The sequence below is a fragment of the Corvus hawaiiensis genome, chromosome 23, assembly GCF_020740725.1.
Source record: "Corvus hawaiiensis isolate bCorHaw1 chromosome 23, bCorHaw1.pri.cur, whole genome shotgun sequence".
NCBI lineage: Eukaryota > Metazoa > Chordata > Aves > Passeriformes > Corvidae > Corvus > Corvus hawaiiensis.
In genome coordinates, this window is record NC_063235.1 from 5,960,929 (window position 1) to 5,987,746 (window position 26,818).

At 52.6% G+C, this 26,818-nt stretch overlaps 3 protein-coding genes across 9 annotated transcripts in view; all 3 read right to left on the minus strand.

The window, feature by feature from the left end:
- LOC125337246 (coiled-coil domain-containing protein 28B-like) overlaps nucleotides 1-141 on the minus strand; it is an 8,053-nt gene extending 7,912 nt beyond the window's left edge. For 2 of the 5 annotated variants that reach the window (XM_048326712.1, XM_048326711.1), the window contains exon 1: nucleotides 1-52. This exon is cut by the window's left edge and continues 143 nt beyond it. Coding sequence is in view for 2 of the 5 variants with exons in the window: in XM_048326707.1 (XP_048182664.1) it covers nucleotides 1-58 (58 nt within the window). In the remaining 3 variants the exon portion in view is untranslated. The other 3 variants (XM_048326707.1, XM_048326708.1, XM_048326709.1) reach the window with 3 other exon arrangements.
- A 602-nt stretch (nucleotides 142-743) lies between these two features.
- Nucleotides 744-8,608, minus strand: TXLNA (taxilin alpha). 3 transcript variants are annotated; one of them, XR_007208003.1, is made up of 12 exons: nucleotides 8,408-8,608; nucleotides 7,326-7,459; nucleotides 6,321-6,659; nucleotides 5,842-5,933; nucleotides 5,127-5,297; nucleotides 4,635-4,829; nucleotides 4,415-4,534; nucleotides 4,154-4,228; nucleotides 3,688-3,780; nucleotides 3,350-3,445; nucleotides 1,116-2,781; nucleotides 744-1,006 (listed from the first exon to the last, which is right to left on the minus strand). XR_007208003.1 is itself a non-coding variant. In XM_048326718.1 (11 exons), exons 2-11 carry the CDS (start codon nucleotides 7,432-7,434, stop codon nucleotides 2,470-2,472), a joined length of 1,602 nt encoding a protein of 533 aa, XP_048182675.1. In that variant the 5' UTR covers nucleotides 7,435-7,459; nucleotides 8,408-8,608; the 3' UTR covers nucleotides 744-2,469. The 3 variants fall into 3 exon arrangements, 2 of the variants coding, with proteins under 2 accessions (XP_048182675.1, XP_048182676.1); XM_048326718.1 differs by having other exon boundaries at nucleotides 744-2,781; XM_048326719.1 differs by lacking the exon at nucleotides 8,408-8,608 and adding an exon at nucleotides 7,817-7,983 and having other exon boundaries at nucleotides 744-2,781.
- A 785-nt stretch (nucleotides 8,609-9,393) lies between these two features.
- On the minus strand, nucleotides 9,394-25,823 carry KPNA6 (karyopherin subunit alpha 6). Its single transcript, XM_048327204.1, has 14 exons — nucleotides 25,773-25,823; nucleotides 19,272-19,381; nucleotides 18,442-18,537; nucleotides 17,636-17,735; nucleotides 17,256-17,350; nucleotides 16,096-16,227; nucleotides 15,804-15,892; nucleotides 15,096-15,195; nucleotides 14,078-14,241; nucleotides 13,321-13,399; nucleotides 13,114-13,239; nucleotides 12,444-12,571; nucleotides 11,745-11,923; nucleotides 9,394-10,964 (listed from the first exon to the last, which is right to left on the minus strand). Exons 1-14 carry the CDS (start codon nucleotides 25,774-25,776, stop codon nucleotides 10,780-10,782), a joined length of 1,587 nt encoding a protein of 528 aa, XP_048183161.1. The 5' UTR covers nucleotides 25,777-25,823; the 3' UTR covers nucleotides 9,394-10,779.
- Nucleotides 25,824-26,818: the final 995 nt, after the last annotated feature.

Sequence of the window (26,818 nt, forward strand, 5' to 3'; positions counted from 1 at the left end):
CACCGGCTGCCCGCTGGACGCCCGGACCCGGCCCCAGCCTCAGCCCCGGGATCAGCATCCCGCAGTTTCGGGAATGGGGCAGGATCCGGCGCCCGAATCCGCGCAGCGCCGGCGGCAGCGGAGCTCGCGGAGCCCCCGGGGCATTCCTGCCACCCCCTCCCGCCGCCCCGGCCGCGGGGTTTACCCCGAGTCCCCTCCGGTGCCACCGCAGTGCCGCGATCGCGGGATCCGTCCCTGCAGGAAGCAGCCGGGAAGGAGCCGGGAAGGGCCTCCAGCCCTGGCGCAGGGCCGGGATCAGACGAGTCCCGTCCCACCCCCCCCCCGCCTCCAGCCCGAGCGCGGCTGCTCCTGTAAATCCCGGCAGGATTTTAAACCGACCTTGGACATTTTGGAGCCGATGGGGGCACAGGGGACCAGGCGGGAGGGGGAGGTTGATACCCCCAGAGCTGGGACCCTCAGGGCTGGTGGCTCTTGGTGGCTCTTGGTGGCTGCAGCATCCCGGAGAGGGAGAGCCACGCTGAGATGCCCCGCACTGGGCCAGTGTCCCCTCTTAGCAAGGACATCCCACCTCACTGCAGCGAAACGTCCCTGCCAGCCTCCCCCTGCCCATACCCACTGGAAAGGCAGGATCAGAGCCCTGGGATACAGGGAAGTTGTGTCCCACGGAGGTTGATGTGGCCACCCCACACCCCAAAATCCTCATTCCCCCCGTGGTAAAGAACGAGAGACACCAGAGGCAGGAGCGAGGTCGGGAGTGTTTCTATTGGATACAGGATACACACAACAGCTCCCGCGGAGGTTTCTGTACCGTAACGGGGAAAAGATGGGGAAAAAAGGGGGTTTGGTGAATTTCTAAGGGGTTTTCCCTTTTACTGAACAGCGGGAGGAGAAGTCCAGATGCCGGCAGCAGCCCTCGCTCAGCCCGGCTGCTGGGAATGGGGGGGTCCCACCAGGCCAGAGCTACATTCGTGGATCATCCCGGGGGAACCGCACTGAGGGCGAGGGGCTGGAAGACAAAGCCACGCTCAGCTCCAGGGATTGTCCCAGTGGATGTCCTGTGGAGACTCAGGGCCCATCCCTGCTGCCTTCCTTAGACCTGGATTCCCTGGGATCACCTGGAGGAGAAGGGGACACGGAGACAGGTCCTTCACGGAGGGAAGATGTGAGAGCAGCTGCGTTGCCAGAAGAGAATCCCAGACCGATCCACTGGACACATCCACGGTGGGGAACGTCTCCAGGCAGCTGGCTTCAGCTTCCAGCAGGAGGAAGGCAACGCTGGGAGTAAAGTCTGTCACAAAGAGAAGCTGCAGCGAGGTTTGAAGCGAGTCAAGTCTTCCAAAAGAACAGCGAAAAGAGAAAAGCCTTGAGAAACTAAAAGAAAATCCCAAAACCCGGTGCCAGCAGGTCCCATGTCTGTCCCTAAACTCCCTCCCAGCACATCCAGGCCCTGCAGGGTGAGGCAGCGCTGGGGAGATGCTCTTCCAGGCAGAGAGGGGAAGGAAAAGTGGGGCTGGGATAGCACAGGCAGCCCATGTTAGGAGCAGCCCCACGGCGCAGTCCTGGAGCTGATCCCGGCGATCCGGCTGGAGCAGCAGCTCGTGGAGCACGCACAGGGCTGAGGTTTGATCCTCCTCGAGTCCCAGCTCCGTGGATGCCTCCAGGGCCGGGGCAGAGGGGCTCGAGGGCACCTCCCCAATCCCTGTGCACAACGATGCGAAACACTTGGGAATGAGACCTTTGGATTAACTGTTTAATACACTTTGTGCACGTGTGCGTTCAGCAAAGAGGCAACTGTGAATCGTAAGGCGGTTGAGACATTGGCAGGGCCTGGGAAGAGCAAAAAGCCCGGGGCTGGGACCAGGCACCCCCTTCCTGCTTCTCCTCGTCCCCATTCCACACACAGAACCCACGGAGAGGAGGGGAACGGCCTCTTGTGCCCTCAGCTCACACACGAGCTGCCAGCAAGAGCCAGTCCGGGAGCTCCCTCCTGCCTGGCAGAGGGAAGAGGGAGAATCCAGCTCTGGGAATGCTCTGGAATTCTCCCAGCTCCACTTTCACTCCAGGCTGGGCTCCTTGTGTCCCTTGTCCCCGGCACTGCTGGATCTGCTTTCCTGAGCCTGCCAGTGCCAAGGTCTTTTAGCGAGAGGGACGATCAGTTGAGGCTCCATAGCTTCAATATTCACACAGGCAGGGAGCTGGGCCCTTCTGCTCCTCATGGATATCCACAGATCAAGTGTTGCCCTGCACATTTTTATATAGCTCATATATATATATATATATATCTATATCTATATATATATATATATATATCTTAAAAAAAACCCTCCAAAAACCTAAGCTAGGAAATCTCACATCCCCAGGAGGGCTGCGTCCTGTCCTTTTCCACCTGTCCCAGCACCGGGAGAGGGGAGTCCAAGCAGCTCCCAGGCCACCCTCCCTCACCCCACACCTCAGCGCCCTGCCCGGGGCTCAGTCAGTGCCCCGAATCCCCTCCTCAGTCCCGCTCTGCCCCGCGCCTCCCGTGCTCAGTTCTGCCGGGATTTCCGCGGGATCCGGGCTCTGCGTGGCCTTTCCCGAGCTCAGGGAATCCGGAGCGCTCCCCACGGCCTCGGAGCTGTCCCGGGATGGGTCCTTCAAGGGCTCCAGCAGCTCCGTGTGGGCACACAGGTCCTGCACCTTCTTGTTGAGGTCGTTGCGCTCCGTCTGCAGCGCCCGGCACAGCTTCTCCAGGCGTTGGATTTTCACCTGGAGCCCCTCCAGCTCCTTGTCCCGAAGGGTTTTCTGTAGGAGGAGGGGAAGAAAAGGAGAGATGAAACCCTAGAGGGATATGGGGGGGATAGGACAGAGCAGGGGGATGGTTTTAAATGGAGGGAGGGCAGGGTTAGATGGGATATTGGGATGAAATTCCTCCCTGTGAGGGTGGCGAGGCCCTGGCACAGATTCCCAGAGAAGCTGTGGCTGCCCCTGCATCCCTGGAAGCGTCCAAGGCCAGGTTTGGAGCACTCTGGGATAGTGGAAGGTGTCCCTGCCCATGGCAGGGGGTGGCACTCTGGGTGATCTTTAAGCTCCTTCCATTCCAAACCCTTCTGGGATCCTGTGAAGCTTTAACAATGCTTTTTGGGGTAGGACCTTGCTTGTCCTGAAACGGGATGGAACTGGATGAACTTTTAAGGTCCCTTCCAACTCAAACCATCCCATGACTGATTCTAGGGAAACCCAAGAGGAAAATCCCTTCAGCACCCACAGCAGCATCACAGCTTCCTTCCCCTCTGCCCCCACAGAGCACCAAGGCAGGACCTGTCCTGTCCCCATCCCACCCCTCCCCAGCTGCTCCAGAGCCTCCCCTCACCTCTTCTGCCATCTCCAGGAGCGCCTTGTTGCTGCTCTCCCAGCGGGAGCGGTACATGGTGGTCTCCTTCTCCAGCTTCTTGATTTTCTTGGTCATCTACAGAACCACAGGAAGGGCACAAATCGAGTCACAGAACGCCCTGAGTTGGAAGGGACCCACAGAGATCCAAGTCCAGCTCTTGGCCCTGCTCAGGACACCCCAAAATAAATTTATTTTATTGCAGTGACATCCCACAGGTCCTCAAGTGTCGCCCCAAACGGGTCTAGACCCAAAAAGAACTGAAATGATGGAGCTGGGGCTCTTCCAGCTCCCAGCAGCGAGGAAAAAGCGTCACCCACCTTCTCCATCTCCTGTTTGAAGGTCGTGAACACTTCACTGCTTTTGGAGAGGGTGTTCTGGAACTCCTCAAACTTCTCTGTGTAGAGAGCCAGCTGTGGGGAGAGACAGGGAGCTCATGGCACCCAATCCCTGAGAGGGGAGAGGCCAGCCAAGGGCTGAGCTGCTGCCCTGGGACACGGACAAACAACAGGAGCTGCTCTGCCAAAGGAAAATTCTGTCCTAGGGAAACATCCTCGGAGCAGAGTGTTCTACAAACACCTCCTGCCTGCGGCAGGGTGATCCCGTGACTGCTGCCAGTGCTGGAAAACGATCCCTGAACGAAGTCTCAGCTCACCAAAACCAAGCCCAGGAGGGATCCTGCCTCTCTGTTTTCCAGATTAAGGAACTTTGGGTCGTTCCTTGCTTAGGGAAGGAAGGAAACCCCCCCAAACACAGCAGGCTGAGCACAGAGAGCAGGGAACTCACCTGCTGCTTGAGGTGGGTCTCCTGCTGCTTCATCAGCTCACACATCCTCTGCGATTCCACAGCTTCCTTCAGCAGCTGGGAAAGAGCAAAGCATTGTCTGGGAATGCTCTTGGCACAGCAGAGGCACGAGGAGCACAGCAGGGCTCCAGCAGGGCTCCTGAAGATTCTCAGGAAGCAGCCACTGGGCATGCCAACATCTGGGATAACACTCAGGGATGCGCAGTAAGAGGCAAAAAGCAGAAAAGTCCAACCAAGACTTACAAACTCCTTCTCCCGCTGGTGCCTCTCCTCCGCCTCCTTCAGCATCTCCTGGGCCTGCTGCAGTTTGGCATCCACCAGCTGCTGCTGCAGCTCCTTGTGCTTGAACACCTTGTCAATGTGCTGCCGGGGGAACACCACGGGTCAGGGAAAGATCCACGAGTTCCTCCTCCCCTCTCGAAGCAGGAACAGCCTTCCCTGGGCAGGCCCTGCCCGGACCCACCTCCTCCCGCAGCTCGTACTGCTCGATGAGCTTCTTGAGCCTCTCTGCCAGCTCCATGTTCTCCTGGCGCAGCTTGGAATTCCGCTCGTTGTGCTGCTCCATCTGCAGCTGGATGTCGTTCAGCGTCACCTGGAAGTGCGAGGTCACCTCCTTCCTCTTCTCCTCCTCCTCCCTGGCGCGCTGGACGCCCTCCTCCTGCGTGAGGGACACGGTAGGGAAGGGAGGAGATCGCCCAAATTAATGCTCCCAAGCCATCCAGCCTCCTTACATCCATCAGCAGAGCACTCAGAGCCTTCCCCCTTCCCTTTTTTCAGTGGATAAACCCCGAAGGAACAACTTGGACGCTGTGGGTAATGCTGGCTCAACACCAAAATTAAAGCACTGCCCTGATGGCAGAGTGGAGGCAAGCACTGGGAAAGGTGGATTTGCCAAAATGGCTCATGGGGAAGGGATCCAAGAGCTCGGGAAGGAGCAGAGCCTGGAGAAACTCACCTTGAGGGTGCGGTTGTGCCTCTGCAGCTCCCGGCACAGGCTCTCCAGCTTGCTCCGCGCCAGGATGGCCTTGCTGTGCTCGCTCTGCAGGTGATCCTTCTCCTGCACCAGCTGGCTCTGCTTCTTCTGCAGGATCTTCATCTGCTTCTGGGAATTCCGGTGCTCTTCCAGCTGGGAAAGGGGAGCAGAGGGCTGGGATGCAGCAGGGCAGAGCTGTGCCCCGCTGAGGGGGCACGAGCTCGCTGTGAGTTGTGTGACACCTCTGAGCAGGGCAAGGTGACACAGAGCCCAAGGGCCTTTCTCCTTCCTGAATTCCCATCCTGCTGGAATCTGAAGGACCTGCAGGTTCCCCCAGCCCAGGAAAAACCCACCCACGGACACTTTGGACATGCACAGGCAGCCCCAAACCTCCTCCAGTTCCAGATCCATGCTTGGAACCCCACCTGTGCCCAGAACTGAGTCTGGTTAAACGCGGGATCAGGCTTTGAGTGTGTGAAAACAGATCTGAGCTCCTCCTGCACCCAGATTTGCCAAAATTCCTCCTGTCCACGCTTCACAAACACCAGGCTTGACCCAGCAACGCCCACCCTCTCCTATCCAGCGCTGGAGAGAACCCAGGACACCACAAAGCTCCAGTGTATCCCTGGAATGTCCCTCTCAAAGCCCTCTCCTGCCTCCCTGAGCTGCCACATCCTCCCCCAGCCCCAGGACTCACCAGCTCAGCGTATTTCTTGCAGAGCGCTGCCAGTTTCTCCTCTGACGTGCTCAGGGTGTTCAGGGTCTGCATCAGCAAAGTGATTTCCTTGCCTGGAATGAGATGTGGAACAGGAATAACTAAATAAATAGGATAACACGGCTTTACAGAGAGTTCTGGCTCGGAAAGGTGAAGAGAAGAGGGACTGAGCAGGTGCCCGGTGCCTTCCCAGGAGAACAACGGGAGCAGCTGGGGAGAGACCTGGATTTTGGAGGGGAAAACCATCCCTGGGCTGGCTGGAGCCAGCTGTGCCCAGCAGAAGAGAAACCCACGGGATTCAGAGGCTGCACTGGGTGCATTCCTCACTCCCACAGCACAGGAGGACGTTCCCAAACCCATCCAGGGCTCTGATTTCACCGAGGACCACCAGCGTGGTACAAAATCCATTCATCCACGCACTGATATCCTCAGCTCCTCAGCTGGAGCAGGGAATCCCTCACCTAAACCCTTGGCTTTCTTCTTCTCCTGAGCCTTCTTCTGATCCCGCTCGCCGCCCTCCTCTCCGGGCCGGAATTCCTCGCTTCCCTTGGTGTTCTCCTTCTCCCCGTTCATCTCGGGGCCGCCCGGCTCCTGCTCCCCGTTCCTGGGGGATTCGCTCCGGCCCTTGTCGGGTTCCTCGGGCTCGGGGGGCTCTCCCTGCCCTCCGTCCTCCCCCGGGTTCTCCTGGCTGGCATCCACACAGTAGGTGTTCAGGATGTCCTCCAGCTGCCGGCTCAGCTCCTCGGAGACGTCGCGCACGGCGGGACGGGAGGATTTGGGATCCTCCTGAGTGAGGGGAGCTGGGGGGAAAAACGGCAACACAAAGCATGAGGCTCCCCCCTCCTCAGCCTGCTGGAAGCACACAGGGAATGGGAGGTTTTTCCTGGCTGGACTTCCAGCAGGATAAGCTGCTTTGTTCCGGCTGCGTCTCCAGCCGGCTGCCCTGACAATGGCAGGGCATTCCCAACAGCCTCTCCTTTGATCAGCAGAGCATGACCAAGCCCCTGACATCTGTCAAGAGGGAAAATTCCCCCCTCTCCCCTCTTTTTTTTTTTTTTTTTTAAGGAAAGCAGGTTGTGTGTGAGCTTTTTCCTCCCACAGGAATTGGCAGCTCGGATCTCCAGGGTTGGGCTTTTTAGCATGACAATGGATTTTAAACCTGGGTGAGCAGCTGGATCCCTGGGATCAAGCATCCCTAAGCAGCAGGCATGGAGCAGGCAGAACATCCTGGCAGCAGCCAGGAAAGGATAACTCTTCTAGGACTGCACACACACAGAAATAGGGGAAAAACCCCAGGATTTTCTGCCCCTACAAAGAGCTGGATAAGGCAGCCCAGCCTCATGCAGAAAAAGCAGCTCCCTGGCTCTTCCCAGGCTCAAACCCGCCCTCACACATTCCAGGGAATGCCAGCACTGCCCCCAGCCGTGGGCAGGGACAGAATTCCCTGGTCTCCAGGGATCCCTCACCTTCCGGGGCTGCTGCAGCCTCTGGTGAGTCTCCCTCTTCCAGCCCCATCCTGCTGCTTGTTCTGGAAGGACGTGGAGCTTCTTTGGTCTCCACTCCCTGGTTCTTCATCACAGCCTTTCCACCCTCTCAGGCTCTGCAGAAACAGAGAGGGAGCGACTTTAAGGACACCTGGAGGATTTTAGGAGTCATCGGCCCAGGCTGGGAAGGAGCCTGTTCCCTGCAGGAGCTCTGTGCTGAGGAAAGCATCGCCTGGCTCCCAGTTTGTGTCAGGACAACTCCTATTCCAGCTGTGGAGAGCTGGGATCCCCTCCTGGAGCAAAGCAGAACCTCCCAACCCACAGATAACAGAATTTTAACCCCCTCAGCCCTTTCTGTCCTTCCCAACTCTCGGATTTCAAAGCTGACCCAGAGAATGGAGCCTGCACAGCACACAGACTAATTCCTACTGAATTCCCCCGGCCAAAGAGAGCCTGAAACCCCAGCTCCTCACCCCCGAAGGGTTTGGATGTTCTCAGCCTTCCCATCCTCTGGGAATTAGGAGCTGAGGATGCTGCTGGTCTAGAGGGAAAGACGGGGCTGTTCCCAGAGAAGGCAGAGCCCCTTCCCGTGCCCCCCGCCGGGACCAGCCCTGCCAGGGCTCCTGCAAGGAAAACCCGAGGGCAAAGCGGCGGCAGAGCCCGGCCCGTGTCGCCACCCACGTGCGGGATCTCCAGGGCAGCGCCCTTCACCCGCACCTGCCCCGCGCCTCGGGCGCTCCTTTTCCGCTGCTGCTGCTGCAACCGCGCAGCTCCCGGCCGAGAACCGGGGCTCGGGGCCGAGAACCGGGGCTCGGAGTGCGAACCGGCCCCGCAGCACCCCGGGACGTCCCGGCCCATCGCTCCCTTGGCACCCGGCCCGGCCCGCGGTGCCCCCGTTACACCGGGAACCGGCAGCTCCGGGCCCCCCGCTCCCCCCCAGCCCCGTTATCGCCCCTGGCGCGGCCCAGCCCCCGGTGGAGCCTCCGCCTTCACCACCCCCCTCCCGTTAAAGCAGCCCTGCGCTGCCCCCCCCTCCCCGCACCGCCGTGACGTCACGCGCGCACCCCGTGACGTCAGCGCCGGCGGTCTGACGCAGGTACCGCCTCGTTCCTCAGCCAACGGGCGCGCAGGGCTCGTCGGCGGCCCGGCGCATCGGCGGGGCGGTGGGTGCCGGTGCCCGCCCGGGGCCCGCCCGGTGCCGGGGTGGCGGCGGTTCCGGCGGTTCCGGCGGTACCGGCGCTGAAGGAGCGGCTCGGCCCGGGGCCTCCAACGGCCGCGCGTGCGCCCGCCCGCGCCGCCGCCCAATCAGCGCCCGCCGCGCGGGGGCTGCCGGGAAGCACCGGGGAGACGCGGCAACCGCGGCGGGACGCGCCGGGGGAACTACAGCTCCCGGCATGCTCCGCGCGCGAGAGAGGCCGCGAAAACTACAGCTCCCGGCATGCTCCGCGCGCGCGCGAGAGGCTGTAGAAACTACAGCTCCCGGCATGATCAGCGCGGGGCTCGCCATAGGAACTACAGCGCCCGGGCTGCTCTGTAGGCCTGGAAGGAGAAGAGGTGGAAGAGGAGTAAGAGAAGGAAAGAAAGGAAACTGTGGCCTGCAATCCCGCCATGCCTCGGGGAATGGGGAGGAAGAAGAGGAGGAGGAAGGGGAGGAGAAAGAAGATATAACTAGTGCTTACAACTCGCAGCATGGCACACAAAGGGCCGGGCCTGCGGCCTACAACTCCCACCCTGCCCCTCGGGGCGGCGGCGGGGGATGGGGGGAGGGAAAAGTGTGGAGAAGAAGCAGAGGAGGAAAGAAAGGGGAAAACTGTGGCCTACATCCCCCAGCACGCCCTGCGCCTGACCACCCATGGTACTACAACTCCCAGTACACCCTGCGGCCTACAACTCCCAGCACGCCCTGCGCACGACCACCCTGCGGACTACAACTCCCAGCACGCCCCGCGCGCGGCTCCGCCGTTACCGGGCGCCCCCCCCCACGGTCCCGGAGCCCCCTCAGCCGCAGCCCCGAGCCCTCCCCGGGCACCCCCATCACAGCACACCCGGGCACCTGCACAGCCGGAGTTTATTCGTTCCACAACAAGGGCTCGGCTCCCCCCCTGCCCCGCCACACCCCAGAATTCGGTGTTTGCTCCTCTGTTTTTAATGAAATCGTGGCAAAGTCACTCAAAAAGCGCCGAGGAGGCTCGGGGAGCTCCGTGGTCACGCACAGAGGATGGGAGGGAACGGGAGAAGCAGCGGGCCAGCCCTGAGCCCGGTGGTTTCCAGGTGTGCCTGCCTCACAGTGCTTATTTACAGGAATTGCAGAAATTTCATATATATAGTTTTCTCTGTGGCCCAATTAGACAAATAATCTACCTATCTATAATATAAAAAATACAGAGATTTGCCGTTTTTGGAAGTAAAATGTGCATTATCCGACTGTGAGCAGGAGGTAAACCTGAAAACCTGGTGCTGCTGGAGCTCCCACCACCGCTGTCAGGTGGAGAGAAATCTTCCTCCACCCCAAACCACCCCAAGGCAGGAAAAACCCAGAATTCAGACCACGTTTCTCATGGAAAATAAAGTATTTCAAGTAAAGATGAAGGTGGGTTTCAGCATTTCAGAGCTCTGGTAGCAGTCAGTACAATGCAAACCAAACCTGTGCAACAGCAGCTGTGCTTCCTGCTCCAAAAAAAGCCACCCCAGTTCCCATCTTTGGGCTCTTGTTGCTTTTTTTTTTTTGACTCCTTGGAAATACCACTAGCAGTTCTTCAAAAAACAACCAAAAAAAATATCTAGACAAAGGGAAGCAGCAGGAAAAAAAAACAACAAAAACAAACTTCCCAGCAGTGAGAGAATTTCTCATTTTTCTGTCCATTTTCAGTATTTTGCATCAGGGAACTGGGCCCTGGGAGGAAAGCCAGGGCTAAACTTTGCTCTTGGCATATTAAGAGTCTTTAATAAAGAGTAACATGTGCAAAACCAAAAAAAAAAAAACCAAAAAAAAAAAAAAAAAAAATAAAAGAAGAAAAAAAAATTTAAATAGATCAACCCACATTTCTCAGAATTACTGTGGCCAGAACAGCTCCCTCCTCTCCGTGTCCTCACCCAACCCAAGGCCGGAGTACCCGAGGTAAGAACTGCATTGGGGAGACACCACCACAAAGAAGAAGCCACCAAGAGGTGCCACCTGTCACCTCCGTGTCCCTCCTGCCTCCAAAGCCACGGGAGCAGCAGCCCAAAGAAACAAGGAGCAGAAATTCCCCTTCTTTCCGGGAGGACCGAGCGCTGTTTGTATTTGCAGAGCTTTCCTAAACAGGTGGAGTGGATGTCCAGCCTTCCCAGCCAAGACCAGCAGCTGCTCGCCCAAACTTTCCAGAAAGTTTGTGGTGGTTGTTTTGGGTTTTTTTGTTGTTGCTGTTGTTGTTTTGGGGATTCTCCCCAGGGCGTATTATAGCTGGAATCCTTCCATGGGAGCCTCGGATTGCTGGAAGATGTATTGCTGCTGGTTCTCATCCACCTGGGGAGCCACGGCCGCGTCGTCCTCCACCCCAAAGTAGTGCTCGATCAAATCAAAGGCTTTCTGGTAGATCTCCTGGTTCTCGTGGCTCTGGAGGAATTCTATTTTATCCAAACCTTTGAGGGAGAAAAAAGTGCAAAGGGATGAAACAAAGAAATCCACTCTCCATCCTCGTCGCTCTCTTCTGGGAGCAGAACTGACACCTAAATCCAACTATTCCAAAGCTGCCCCTGGATCTCATCCCTGCCAGGCAGGTTTAGCTCACGCAGATGTGCTCCTAGCTGGAGGCTCATCCCAGATTCCAGTGGAATTCAAACAGCTGGCTGTGAGGAATTTGGTAGCTGCAGGGGGTAGGGAGGAGCAGCAGCCTCCAGCTTTCGCTGCCCTAATTAAATCCAGTGCTGCACTGAAAGCATCCATGCACAATATACCCTCAAGAATTCCAGGAATTACTCTTCCAGGGAGAATCAGGACACTCAGAGTAATGAGAGGGCAAATCAGACCAAAATAGGAACGTGCTCCTCCTCAAAGCATTGAGAGCAGGACAAAAAAAAAAAAAAAAAAAAAGAAAAAAAAAATAAATCCATCACCACCAAATTAAGTCACTCCAGGGAAAAGCAAAGTCTCCCTGGATTTCCAGTGCTCAGCTGTGAAGAGTCAGAGCAATTTTAGACCCAGAACTGTCACTTTTTACTTAGCTCAGCTCATTTCTGGTGCCATGATTTTCAGCTTGGACTCCAGATCAGAGCTTTTACTTCCAAGTATTTTCTCCTCGCCCAATAAATGAGTTTGAAAATCTTTTGGAACAAATATTGGCTCTTTTGGAATATAATAAACCTCTCAACAGAGCAGAAAAGCAGCCAAGAGACCCTTGCAGTGCCCAAAGCCCCACCTACCATAGGCCTCCTCGATCAGGCTGCAGTAGGGGTTGATCCCAGTCCCACTCTGGTTGGCTTCCTGCTCTCCCAGCCTCAGGATGTTCTCCAGCCCATTCAGTGCCACCAGAACAATCTTGGAGTCCATGACAGTCAGCAGGTCACACAGAGGCTTGATACAACCCAAATTCACCAGGTACCTGGAGAGAGAGAGCAGCACCAACATCCACTGCGTGCTCAGGAGCTGGGAAGCATCACCTCTGCTCCCTTGGAAAGGGAAATCCATAAAATCTATAGAAATTTTTCATAAAAATACGAAATGCATAAATTTACCTTAAAATACACGTTTACTGCTCGGCAAGGTTAATTTTGATCCATTTATTTGCATTTGTACAACCCCTTATTTTCAGAAATCTCTTTTTTTTTAAGCAAAGGAGCCACTTCTGAAATCCAGGAGCTGCTCAAATTAAGTCCCCACTGGAATTTCATCTGTCATTAAGTCTGGACACTTAACCTAAGCTATCCAAAGAGGCATGGACAAAGTTTGGGACTAAATTACCCTCATCCAGAAGGAAATTCCAAGTTACAACCCAGCTCTTCCTGGCTCAGGTTCTCTCCAGAACTCCTCCAAATTCCTCCTTTGTCTGGCAATTCCCATCAAGGCCAAGCTCCCAGGAACCCAGCCAGATGTGCCCCAGGAGGAGGCCCCTCAGGGAATACCTGATCTGCTCAGGAGTCCCTCCTGACGTGGCGTTGGTGATGGCCCAGGCTGCCTCTTTCCTCGTGCGGAATTCTGCTTTCTGTAGGATTTCTATCAGCACTGGGAAAATGTTGGCATCTATGACTGCCTGGGAAGAGAGGGCATGGAGAGGGGTTGGGATTGGCAGTGTTGTTCCCAAAAGGCTTCTCAGCACCTGAAAGAAACCTCTACCTCCGTATCTCAGCGTAAAGAACTTCCCAAGCTGTACCCTTCACTGATTCCTGGGTTTTATTCCTCAGGCAAATCCTATTAAACAGCAGATATTCCATAACCAGCACAGCAGACAATCCCTAGGAACGCTGAAAGCACTGCTCTGCCTCCCTATGTAGGTCAGGAAAAGGATAATTAAACCTCAACGAGCTCCAGCTCTTCAAAGGGATTGAGGATGGAGAAATAGGGGCTGCATCTCCTCTTATTCCAGTGATCCAACCTCAGTCCGTGTGCTGGTGCCATTCCCAAGCTCTCCTTTAGCTCGTTTGGCAGCAGCAGCAGCAAATTGGTAAAATTACTGCAGAATAAGAGATGTGACCAAATCCAGCCTCTAAGAGTCAGGGTAAGGAAAAAGCTGCAAATCCTTAATGCTGAGCTTGGAATTTGGGATCACTGCAGGCAGGAAGGAGAAAACTGTACCTGGATTTGTGCTCTGTTCCCTGCTGTGATGTTGGATATGGTCCAGCACGCCTCTTTCCTGATGGATTCCTTGGGACTGCTTAATAAATGTAGGAGGCAAGGCAGGGCTGAGCAGTTTAGGATCACCTTTGGGACAAAAGAAGAAGTGAGATCACCCGATCCAGGCACAGCCACTGCACCCCCTGCAGGGAATTCCTCTCCTCTCACCTGGGTCTGGATGTCGTCCCCTGTCACGATGTTGCCAACTGCTCGAAGAGCTGGAGAGGCCACTTTGTAATCGTTGTGCCTGCAGGAAAACCGTGCAAGGACAAACCCAAATCCATCAGATCCCCGGGATATTCGCAGTATTCCCCTCCCCATTATCCCATCTGCATTATTTCCTTAGGATTCCATCCCCTGCCACACAGAACACATGGGAAGCTGAGCATATTGCCACTGAAAACAAAGCTGCAACACAGTTTGATCCCTTGCATCCCAATTCCATCCTCTTTTCCACATGGATTTTGGAGAAACAAAGTCAAACTGATTTTTCCTAGGCACTGTTCTTTGATTTGCCTCATAACCAGGCTTCCATTTGAAGTTTGAGAGCACACAACACTCTGCCATCATTCAGGAAATCTGAGAAGGGAGAGTAAAGTTCTTCCCAGTTGTCTGTGTAGTTGGCCCACACTCCTGTGATCCAATTTCAGAAACTTACAGGGATAAGGTTTCTTTGAGCAGCGAATTTGTAAATTTTTGGGGCAGATATTGAGACCAACACAAGTGCTTTTCCATAGTGTAGAGAAGAACTGGAAAATCTTCAGCTCAGGAAGACAAACCAGCAAATTACAGCTGTGAACCTGCTCCAGATCCTCCTACACCATCCCAGGTCAGCTCAGGTGCCTGGATCCCGTGTGCACAGGAGGTTTGGAATGCTCTGATGGGATTTTTTATGTGTCCTGCTCCCAGCCTGGCAGATACTCACATTAAGAGCTCCACCAGCCTCCTGCACACCCCTGAGTCCACCACAGCCTGGATCTTCTCGTTGGGACCATCGGACAGGTAGGACAGAGCCCAGCACGCGTCTGCCAGCAGGTCAGAGTCACTGTTGAACAACAATCGGGACAACACTGGCAGGCAGGGAGACACCTGCAACAACAGCCACCACCCAGGGTTAGTCACCAGGCCAGGACCACCACACCTGCAGGCAAACCTCTCCTGCTTGTGCTGACTGCTCAGGTAAAGTCCTGCACGGCCACAGATCCCTCCTCCCAGTCAGCAGCTTCCCACAGCTCCTAAGCAGCGTCCAAAGCCACCTCAACAGCTTTGTTGCTACACTCAAATGACACTGAGGAATTACACTGAGCTTTGGAAGCTCCTCATGCTCCTATAAAAGAGCTCTGCTCCATTTCTGACTCTAAAGAACCCTAAACAGCTCAGGATTCAGACCATCAAGTGACAGCACAATCACTTTTAAGTGGGTTTATATTTACACTCAATTCAGGTTTCACCCCTCACCACAGACTTCCCAGCTTTGATAGGTGAGTTTGCACTTTAAAAAAAGTGAAAACTCATTGATTTAAAACATTTGTTGTGTTACCAAAGGAGGATGAGACACCTGAAAAGCGAGCAGCAGGACCTTTAGTTAGGTTGCCTGGAAAGGGAAGCTACCCCAGCTCCCAGGAGTCATGGTTTGTAGCATTTAGAAGTCTCAGAATAGTTGTTGGTCATAATTGAAGTCCCAAAATTCCAGAGCTCATAAGAAAATGATTTAGAGAAACTTTCTAGGGAAGCTTGAGCCTGTCCCTTATTTGAGGGGTCCAGCAGAAAGGTTGGGAAAAATTAAACAGGTCCTCAAACAGTGCTGAACATCCAGCTCAACCTCAGCAGGAAAAACCTCACCCTGTGCCCTCCTTGAGTTCAACAGCCCAAAACAACCCAAACAAACATCTTCACTGGCTGTCTCCCCATCACCTGGCTGCCAACAAGGCATTTCTTCTCACCTTATCAAATTCAGGAGGTGGACTCTTCCCTCTGCACAGGTTTGACAAGGCCCAGACAGCGTTTCGTGTCATTGTCAGCCTGGTGGACGTGGTAAGGAGCCTGAACAGAGAATTACCAGGGATTATTGTCCTTGATGTGGAAGCAGAGGGAATCAAAGGAATTAAAACTAAAATATTTCATTCCAGTTCAGCCCAGGAAGACACTCCCAGCCCTCACCAGAGACCAAGTGACACAAACTCCTCAAGAGCCTGAGCTCTGAGGAGGATGTGAATCCTGTGGGATGAGGAGTCAGGCAGCCACCTGTGACTGACACCAGGAACAGCAAAATCAGCCATTTGTGACAAAGCCTCACCTTTCCAGGAGTGGGATAAAGATTAATTCCTGTCAGAGCAACAAGAACCCAGGCCTGACAGATCTACATTATCACCACGCTGAGGGAGGTGGTGGGAGAGAACTGCTCCCATTCCAAGACCCAAAAAAATCCATATCCCAAGCAGAGAACAGAAGCTCAGGGACACCCTGTGACTCCAGGAGGAGCAGCCCAGTGCAGTGTGAAGGAACATTACCCACAGGAGTCCCACTCATCTGAGCCAGTGGTTTGATTCCCAGGGATCACCCACTGCCAGGCAATCTGTGGGGCCAGCTCCAGCACTGTGGCACAGTGGCACTCCCAAGAACTGCTCTGGCAACTGTTTGTGGCTACTCACATTAATAAGGGAGGAAGAATAGCGCAGTTAAGGACGTAATCTCTACACACAGAGCTGTCTCCAGCAATGTTCCCCAATGCCCAGACAGCCTGAAAGGAAACAGCACCAGTTTTAGCATTCCCAGGTTCTAAGAGGGAGAAACAGGCAGTGTGCTAAGGAAGCAACTTTCCTGTAATTCCAGGCAAACATTCCATGTGTGCTCTGGAGCCAGTCGGGATCACTCCGTTGAAACACTGCCATTTTTAACGTGTGGTTCTCCCCAAAAAATCCCAGAGGAAGGAGTGATCCTTACCTGTTCCTGAACATCCTCAAAGTCAGAGTTTAAGAGCTCTATAAATATGGGAACTGCCCCAGCCTCAATGACAATTTTGGTTTGTTGGGAAGTCCCCGAGGCGATGTTTGTCAGGGCCCACGCAGCCTCAAACTGAAACAAGTGACAAATGGGGATTAAAAAAAAAAAAAGCCTGATTTAGCAAAATAGCTGTCATTACATTCTGGCTACAATTCCTGCAGCTTCTGCTACCAAAGGTTTTGTGAGAGAAAGGAAGAGAACACCTCAGCAGTCAAAGGATTTTATTTTCTTGAGCAATAAAAGAGCCACAACTGCTAAAAGCCTTCTCAGAGGCCACAGCTGCTCAGAGGACAAGCAAGAGAAGATGTCACCACCACATCATTTCATCTCCACAACCATTTCCCAGCAAGAAAAGTGAAGAGACACAGTGCAGAAACACACGAAATAGAAATTTCTCGGTATTTCATCTGACATCCCAAAGATGCTGCGAGTTCAAGGGAAGCTGAGCAGCAAATTCCCTGCTTTTGCCTCCCTTTCTTGGTTTAAAATCAGATTTCCACCCAGTTCTCCTGGAAATTAAGCCCCTCTGGTCCATGGCCTGGGGCCAGAGGCAGGGAGAAAGATGAAAGCAGTCATCAACTTGGATCAAATTCCATGTATGGAAGTCTCTTGAACCCCTCCAAAGGAACCAGGACCTGTTAGCAAGCTGGAAGGAATCTCAGGAAGCCACCCAGGCTTTCCCCCTGCCCCAGGCAGGATCAGCACTGGCCAACCCATTTCTAACATTTCTTGGCCTCTACTTAAAAGCCTCCAGCAATGGAGGTTTTTCCTCACACAGTTTCTTCCTGTGTTTATCCCATGGCTCCAGCAGCTCCCAGCAGAAATATCAGCTACAGGAAGGCCAAACTCTCTCCAGCTGCAGCTGAATTAGGTTATTTTTTCACCAGTATTTTTCCAAGAATTTAATTCAGAGCAATTTACGATTTATTTTTTTGCCTGGCCATTACAGACTACTTTTGTCTTCTCCTACAGATCACATAACCTGCATTTTTTGGGGTTCAAAACATCATTTTTCCCTGACAGCACCTGTGGATTCTCATTGCTAAGCAAAGGTTAAACAGCTCCACACCCTGAAGAATTGATAAAAGAATCTCCTTTACCTGTAATGTGCAATTTTCACTTCTTTTCAGGAATTCCACGAATCTCTCCACCACTCCCTGAGTGTTTATCACCTCATCTATTGGAGGATTTGGCTCTGAAACAGCACGGCAGTGTCAGAGAGTGAACAGGCCTCATGCAGGGGAATAACAAGCCTGAAGTGTTAATTTAATTATCTCAAACTGGACTGAACTCATCGGGGCAGCTCGGCAGAATAACTGTCTGTACAATTCACACAAGTGGCAATCACCAGCAGTACAAGAGATGATCACATTTCCAGATTGTGGGTACTTATTTTCCCCAAGCTGCAAAGCTTTTCTGCACAAACCCTTGCAAAAAGCAGGCTCTGTTAGATCCTGGGGCAGGGGTGAGTTATTTTTACCTTTGGAGAGTAATTTCCTGAATTTCTGAGTGGTTGCTAGCTGTAGGTCAGGGTCATCTGAGAACAGCATCTCTACCATCTCTCCTGTGATCAATCCCTCCTGAAAAGATGCAGAGGAGACAGAGAAATGGTTTCATTTCAGACTGAGACTATTTCAGGCATCACACACACGACATCCTACCACCATTTGGGCTTAGCCAGAAACCCAGAGATTCAAGACTGGGGATCCCAGCACATTATTTACTTCCTGGCAGACTCTTCCAGTTCACATTTGCAATGGGAGAAAAGGGGAAGACACTGGAGGAGGATTTTGAAGATGCAGCTGGAAATAACCCTTGGTAAACCAGAGTGAGCAGCAGGATGGGGATTCCCTGGCATGGGCTGAGCTTGGCAAGGCTCATGGCTCCACTGGCATCCCTCTGGACCCCCCAGAGGAATAAAATTTCCCCTCAGGAATAAATTGCCTCTTTGCATTTTAGCCAAGGGTTTGTGGCTGTTCCAGCTGCCTGCACCAACTTACACCAACATTCTCAAAAGTGTGGGAACAGAAACATTGGAGGTTGGCAGTTCTGTGCAATCAGAGAATCCCAGAATGGCTCAGGGTTGGAAGGAGCTTAAAACTCATCCAGTTCCACCCCCTGCCATGGGCAGGGACACCTTCCAGTATCCTAGGTTGCTCCAAGCCCTGTCCAGTCTGGGATAATTCCAGGGATGGGGCAGCCACAGCTTCTCCGGGGATCTGTGCAGGGCCTCCCCACCTCCAAAGCATTAAATTTGTCTGAAGGCAACAAGGAAAGGCACCTTACCCCACATGTTGTGGAAGTAACGTAGGAATCCACCAGGAGACTATCAAACATGGAGTCATCTTCATTGATCAACTCCACATTCCTTCTTTTGAAGAGCTGGTGGGGAATAAAACACGGGGGTTGTTATTAGAAAGCAATGATGAACAGGCTCCACAACCTGACATTCTTGTTCCTCAACCAAGATCCCTCCTAGACTGAACGTAGCCTGAGTAAAAAGCGGTCATTAATAACAGCTCTGCACTCTCAGGACTAGTCTGGCACACAAACATGCTGAGTCTTGCCCTCAGATGTGCAAATGGCCAAGTCACTGAGACACTGGGGCAGGCAAGTGCAGCATTTGGCCAAAAGTCATGGAAACTGAGCAAAAAGCAGCTTGGGGAGGCACTAATAAAGCAAATATTTAGTCCCACACACATCGCTTGGGAATCACCTCACACTTCCGGAGACCTCCAAGCCAAAAAAGAAATACAGTCAGGGTTAAAAAATACATGCAGGCCAAACTTTCACTTGCTCTTCCTGTTTCTCCAGGAAATAATCCCTTTCACTAATTACATCTAAAAAAAAAAAACCACCACCACCTTTAAAACCAAGGATCTGTGAACAACAACAACAAAAAAAATCCTTGAGTAGCCCAAGAACAAAGTGCTTGGAAAGCTCTCCATGGGAGCTGGCTCCAGAGAAAAAGAGAAAAGCAAGATCTCGGTTAGAAGAGGAAAAAATAAGGACTGCCAACAAACCTTAATGCACAGATCCTTGAAGATTCCAGTTAGGCAGCAGCACAATCTGGGTTGTGTTAAGGCTGAACACAACCTACTCAAGGTGACAGTTACCTGTTGCTCTCGTTTCTGTTTGCGCAGCTGAATCCCTTCCTCTTCTCTTCTCCGGCGCATTTCCTCGGGATTTAGGGCTTTGTTCTTGTAGCTCTTCATTCGATAGTTTTCTGTGAAAACAGGAGGAGTTCTGCCTCAGGCTTCCTGCCACTGCTCCTGGGTGTCCTTCCCGAGGAGCTCCACGTGCATGAGGCATGGAATAACCAGCTCAAACACATTTCTTCCCTCAAAGCACCTTTGGTTTTCAGCAGGAATTCTTATTTCCTTGCTACCATCAAGGACTTTTTTTTCCCCCAGAGGTTCACAAGGCAAAAACCCAAGAGAACGAAAGTGTTGAGTTTATAACAACAACAGAACAGAGCTGAACATGAGGGACAGGCCCCGTGTGTCCCACCAGGTGTTCAGCACCTGACCTACTTCTGCTGCTGCTTCAGAGCTGAGTAATGCAGCAATTCCAACCTGATTCCTCCAGAGTTTGCCTCCCAGTCAGGGAAGGGACACTCCACTACCTGGCACAGCTGCAGGCAGCCAGGGCCAAGCTGTAACTGAAGTAGGGAAGGATGCCAATCCCTCACTGCTCCAGCTAGAACCTGCTGCTTTCACCACGGGAAAACTCTCCAAACTCTCCCATTTCTGACGTTATTTGCACATCTGTGCCCTTCTCAGGACAGGAAACAATCAGGATAAACATCAGAGGCCCAACTAGCCCTGAACCAAGTGACCACTTCAGAACTCATTTGAAAACCAACATTTTTGGTTTCTTCTCAGCTCCTAAGGGCAGGTGGAAGTGTTCTGTGGAAGTTTGCAGTTTTATCTCCTTACCCCCCCATTTCAAACCTGAGGCACCCTCAGCCCCGTGGCTCACAGAAAGTTTCAGTCCCATTTATCAACCGCCTCCAGCCGCTCTGGAGCCCTTCCAAAATCAACTGCAGAAGTGTCAGACCCAAAAGTCCACAGCCAACCCAAGAAAAAACATAAACTAAATACAAATATCCTACTTTTCATTACTAAGGAAAGACAAAACAACTGGAAAAATTAGTATTTTAACAGGAGAGGAAACAAAATACTTTCAGTTCCATGATTTCCCAAAACCAGCTAAAAAGACACCAAACAAGAGAGAAATCTACAGGTTTTAGGGGTTTATATCTGACCATACAATAGCCAGGTGTCACCTACGTATAGATTTAAATTCAGAAAATGTATTTAAGCACCACTGCTCTGCTTTTATTCATATTTCCACCCCACTGCTGATGGCTCATGCAGCCACACGGAAGAGTAAGAGTTGACAGCTTAATTCTTTAAACAATTGAAGAATCTTAATCCTCCTTTTGGAAAGCAAAACCTCCAATTAAAAGGTGGTTTTTAAGAAAAGGAGGAAGGAAAAGTGAGGATCCACGGGATTACCAGGCAGTCACATAAATAGCCAAGTGACACATGACAGTTCAGCTGCCTCCAAACTCAGCTGTGCCACCCCAGAGTTGGGAAAGAGCCAGACTCAGGAACACCCAGAACCTTGTCCTTTAAGTTGGACTTTTTTTTTTGGTCCCAGGCCATCAAGAACTGTCATCCTGCAGGGAAACCCCGGAGATAACTCTTCAGGGCTGGTTGTATTTGTCACATCACTGTGCAACACTCTGTGACCCAAAATTCCCTATTTTCTCTCACACAGGTTTATCCCTCCAGATGATTTCCATTAACTTTTCCCAGTTCATCATCTCTGTCAATGCTTTAATGGCACGAGAATGCTGATTTGTGACATTCCACCCCATTTCCATGGCAACAGAGGGATGTGAGAAATGCAGGATCAGGACCTCCCAGTGAGCTTCTGTCTGCAGCAGGACCAAACTCAGGGAATAAAACACAACAGGACAAATTCTGCATTTGGAATGTTTCGGTACAAAACATCCAGTTCATCCCCAAGTGCAGCTTTGTGTTAACCCTAAACTCCCAATTCCATCTGTGGGAATACCCCCAAAACCCTTTCATCAGGCTCTGGGAGTAGCTGGGCTGTCAGGAATGGGGAGCAATCCCCTGCTCCTAAGGGAGTGATGCATGGAACAGACTCCAGCCACAGACTTTCCCTTTGCTCTGCAAAGATTTGCTTTTATGGAAGCACCAGTGGACACTGAACTCAGAACCTCAGAGAGTTCACTCAAGAAAACAGCAAATCTTGCCAGATTCACTCCATTTAAAAGAGCTCTGATCCAGCTTGGACAAAACATCCCTTCTGCTTTAGGAAGCCCACAGTTCCCCAAGTTTTGCCTTTTGTATCTCCCTGGATTAGTGCACTTCATTTGCAGCAGCTCCAGTGAAAAATATAATAATAATAATAAAAAAAAAAATCAGTATTTGCATTTCAAACTTAAGGACGAAACTGAAGTGAACAACACCTTTCCAATTCCCTGTGTAAAGCAAAACCCCTCAGGAGCCGGAAGAAATTTGGCTCCTGTTGCATTCACTGAGGGGGAAAAAAATCCACCAGCTGTCGAAGAATTACTAATCCAAGTTGCCACACTCATAAACTGGAGGATGAGAAGGTATTTAGCATTTAAAAGAAAGGAAAAACAAGGCGAAGCTTCACTTTAAAGGCTCAGCAGAGCACTCAAATCCCTGTAAAGCCAACGCAAGTTCGAGCAGAAAACTGTAATTCCAGGGTTGTTACTATAACGGCTTCTTGACGTTCCTGGATCAGGAATCCAACCCTGCCTCTTCCCAATTCTCTGCATGACAAGAAGCATTTGCTTCAAACATTTTATTCAGCTGCTGATTAAAGCCTGGGAGCTGAGTCACTGCAGGGACTTGTGCTGCTTAGTCAGAGCGAAGGCACAGAGCTCACACTGCCAGACCTGACACGGCTCTTTTGAAGCCAAAACACCCTTTCCCACAGGGAATCTTCCAAAGGTGGCTATGAATGCACAGCCTGGCCAGGAGGGCTGACAGCTGCTCTCTGCAGTGGGGAAGGGTTGGAGAATTATGCAAGTGTAAATAAATACACTTGAGGAACTTCATCAGCACTAATCTGCCAATTAGTGCCCGCTGGGGACATTCCCAGCTCTCAGCAAGCACCAGGTGACCTCCAAAGGCCCTTTCCACCCAAGTTTTCCCTGGGATAGTATAAAGTTGGTGGTTTACAATTTAAACTCCCCTAAATTAGACAAATCGCAGCAAAATTAATGGAGTGAACTACTGAGTTGCATGGGACAAACCTTATTCCTCGTATTTCTCCACTTCCCTGAAATCCCAGAGGAAGTGCCCATCTCTTCCTAACATAATTAACATCTCCAGAGGACTCTCCTAGAAAAAAGTGTGCCCAGGACAACTTTATTAAGTGAATTGAAACGCTGGAAAAAGAAGACTAAATCATCTGTACTACTTAAACACAAATCAAATGAAATTGTTGGCAATAAATACATAAAAGTAGTTGAATTAGTTGTACAGACTGTAGAAAAGGACAGCTCCAGAAATCAGTCAAAAGCACGTGGATTTTTTTTTGCTGTCACTGGTAGTTTTGCAGTGAATCAACAAAAAAAAAAATTAAAGAAAAAATTCCCTTTGCTTGCTCAGAAGACAAGAGGGCAAAGGAAACTAAACAGGAGAACAACTACACAAGAAATCCTATCAAACAATCACAACTCCGGGCTGTCCCCACAGCCCTGCAACTCCACCAGCTGCAGCTAAACCCTGGAAAAGCAGCCGAATTCTGCTGTGCTGTCGCTCGAGCAGGTCTGGTTTGCACATTTGCTCTCACAGGGGTTGTTGTTGGAGGGTTTGCCACAAGCAGGCTCCCACCACGGAGCTGTCCCGGAGCAGCCTGGCCCCGTCCCTGTCCCGGGCACTCGGCTCCGGGACACGCTGTGCTGGTAAATCCCTGATCCCCGCAGTTATTTGGCTGCCGTTGGCTCGTTCCCTCCGGTTCAGCTCCCGAGAGCCAGGGATGTGATATCACTGCTGGAATGTGCAGCGCTGGGAGGGGGAAGGGAGAGGCAAAAATTCTCTTTGGGGAAAATTCACAGGCAGACAGCGTTTGCTGGTCAGTCCCAAGGGTCAGGAGAAGATTAGGAATCCTTTTGGAATGTCCATGCCCTGATGGAAAAAGAACCCACCAACTCCTCAGTTCAGTTCCCAATGCTACCTCCTCCTGGTTTGATCTTTTCACCCCAAAATTTGAGGGCTTTAAGTCCTCTTCACCCTGGTTTATCTATTCTGAGACATTCAGATTTCCTTTAAAAATGGACTGATCAAGCACAAGTGTCACCTGAGAGTCACTTAGAACAGTCCCTAAAACAGGGATTAACTTTAACTGAATCAACTTAAACTCGAGCCAGGAGAGTTACAGGTTAAAACCAACCAGAAACACTCAGAGATAATTACAGAGGGATCTAAAATTCCAATAAATCCATCCTTTCCAACAAGTGCTTTGCCTCAGAAACAAACAGGACTGTGTGATTTGCTAAGCAGATTTACCTGGCCCTCACCAGCCCCAGAACTGAAAGCCTGAAGGAATCAGGACTTTCACTCTTGCAGGATTTTAATGATCAAACTCTCCCCCTTGACAAAGTTCATGTTTGCTCTCCTGAACTAAAGCAAACAAAGCAAAACAGCCAATTAACTGGAAAATTCATCAGCCACGGGAGTTTTATTAAGAATTGAGCGTTAATACTGCTCCATGGGTTAAACAGCACTAAAAAAGGCATTTAAAGATGTCACTTGCACAGCAAACGAGGAATGACCTGATGACAATTTCCAACAATATCATTAACTTAAAATAATGGAAAAAACCAGCCTTAGCTAATTTAAAAATAATAAAGTTACATGAGGATAATTCAAATGAGGGGGATATTAAACTCTTGCAGTGGTGGGAAGAACGGGAAGTTCCTGTGCACAAACTCCTCAGCTCCACATAAAACTGCTCCAAGACTTTCCAGACATTCACAGCAGGCCCCAGGACATTTTTCTCCTCAGAGCTGCCTGTCGAGGTTTCGCATCTCAAGCCATAAATTAAGATTTAAAAGCTGTTCAGGGCTGGGAGGTGCAGCAGCCACACAGAGATGTGGTCACTGACTTCTCCTGGAACACCACAGGAGGGTTTGGAGGCAGCAGAAAAGTTCCTGACGAGATCACAACAAGCAAGATCCCACCTCAAAGGGCATTTTTAAAGCTTCACAGAATCGTGGAATGGTTTGAAAGGAGCTAAAAGCTCATCCAGTGCCACCTCCTGCCAAGGGCAGGGACACCTTCCACCATCCCAGGTTGCTCCAAGCCCCATCCAACATGGCCTGGGATAATTCCAGAGATGGGACAGCCACAGCTTCTCTGGGAAATCCATCCCAGCCCTGCACAGGGAAGAATTTCTTCCCAGTATCCCACCTAAACTTGTCACTTTAAAGCCATTAAAGCTTCTGAAGCAGCTCTGGTTAAAAGACAACCCTGCAGGTGGAAAATGGAAACACTTTTCCTTACAGGAGAGTGAAGATGTTCACTGGAATTAAGGATTAAACACAGCTGCTACAAGCTTGGCTTTTCCACCTCACCCTTCCAAACCCTGCCTTCCCAGAGGAATCCTCAAAAAAAAAAAAAGCCACCTCTCCTCCCCAAGCTGGGACCTTCCAGGTCAGGCACATCAAAGCAAAAAGCTGCTGGAATTAAAGCACCTTTTGAAGGGGCGACAGTGAGCTGTGATTTATTTGCAGGGAGCAGAGACCTGCTCGCAACAGATTCCTCTCCTTCCCAGCAGTGTCGCGTCAGCCGCGGTGACACAGGGCCAGCCCAACACGTGCACGGTGACATTGAGGGCTGAAGCTTTCTTTTATAAAAGTCACAATAACCCAAAGCCCTGCTGGGTTATTAGAACGGCGAAGAGGTTATCTAGATTCTCACTCCAACCCTGAACTCTGCGAGAGCTCAGAATTTAAATCAAGCAATTATCTGAGAATTTAAATGAAGCAGAGGTCTGACAGCCAGGGACACCCTGACGAGGCTTCAGCTGCAGCAGGTCCCGCTCAGGGTGTCTGCAGCAGGAACAGCCCTAAATACCCCAAAGTTACAGCACTGACACCCCAAAACCGGAGTCTTACAGCTCTCACAACCCAAACCCGAGCTCTTGCAGCACTGACACTCCCAAACCTGGGGTATTTCACCACTAAACCCCCCCCACCCCACCCCCCGCAGCTCCCGCCCCACCCCGCAGCTCCTCAAAGTCGCTGCTGGCGTCACCCAAAGAGGTCACAACCCCCGGCCCGCCCTCACCGAGAGCCCCCTGCAGGCCCTCTGCGCCCCGAACCCCCCCGGGAACGGCCCCGGGATGACTCAGCGGCCGCGCCGGCCCCGCCGCCCTCAGCCCCGGGAGCGCCCGGGACGCCGGTGAGAGGCGAGGGCGGCGGCAGCGCGGGGCGGACGGGCTGTGCGTACTGCCCGGCCTCGCGGCGGCTCCCCCAGCCTCACCCCATCCCCTCGGCCGTGCCCGGAGCCCCCCGAGCCGCACCCGCCCCTCACGGCCCTCACCCATCGCGGCGGCTGCAGCGGCGGCTCTGGTGGTGCTGGCGGCGGCCAAAATATGGCGGCACCGGGCGGGGCGCGGGCCGGACGGGGGCCGCGCGGGGCCAAACTTGTGCGCGCGGAGGGCGGCGGGGCGCGGCAGCGGCGCTCGGGTGCCCCCAGCGGGCGGGGGCGGAACTGGCCCGGCGGGCGGGTCCCGTCACTCGGGTTCTGTCAGCGCTGCGCTGCCACTCGTGTCCCGGCACTCGTGTCACTCGTGTCCCGGCACTCGTGGTCTGTCACTCGTGTCCCGGCACTCGTGTCACTCGTGTCCCAGCACTCATGGTCTGTCACTCGTGTCCCGGCGCTCATGGTCTGTCACTCGTGTCCCGGCAGTCGTGGTCTGTCACTCGTGTCCCTTCACTCGTGTCACTCGTGTCCCAGCACTCGTGGTCTGTCACTCGTGTCCCATCACTCATGCACTGTCACTCGTGTCCCGGCACTCATGGTCTGTCACTCGTGTCCCGGCAGTCGTGGTCTGTCACTCGTGTCCCGGCACTCATGGTCTGCCACTCGTGTCCCGGCACTCGTGGTCTGTCACTCGTGTCCCATCACTCATGCACTGTCACTCGTGTCCCGGCACTCGTGGTCTGTCACTCGTGTCCCTTCACTCGTGTCACTCGTGTCCCGTCACTCGTGGTCTGTCACTCGTGTCCCGTCACTCATGGTCTGCCACTCGTGTCACGTCACTCTTGTCACATCGCTCGTGTCACTTGTGTCACATCACTTGTGTCCCATCACTCGTGTCCTGTCACTCGTGTCACTTGTGTCACGTCACTCGTGTTCCTTCACTCATGGTCTGTCACTCGTGTCCCTTCACTCGTGTCACATCGCTCATGTCACTCGCGTCACGTCATTTGTGTCCTGTCATTCGTGTTCTGTCACTCGTGCCCCAGCACTCAAGTCCCGCCCCCCTCATGCGTGTCCCGTTCCCTTGGCTGCAGAGAAGGAAAAGAGGTGGTGGAGCTCAGCATTCCCCCACGAGGAGCATCCTTTGGGAATGGTGCCAGGCT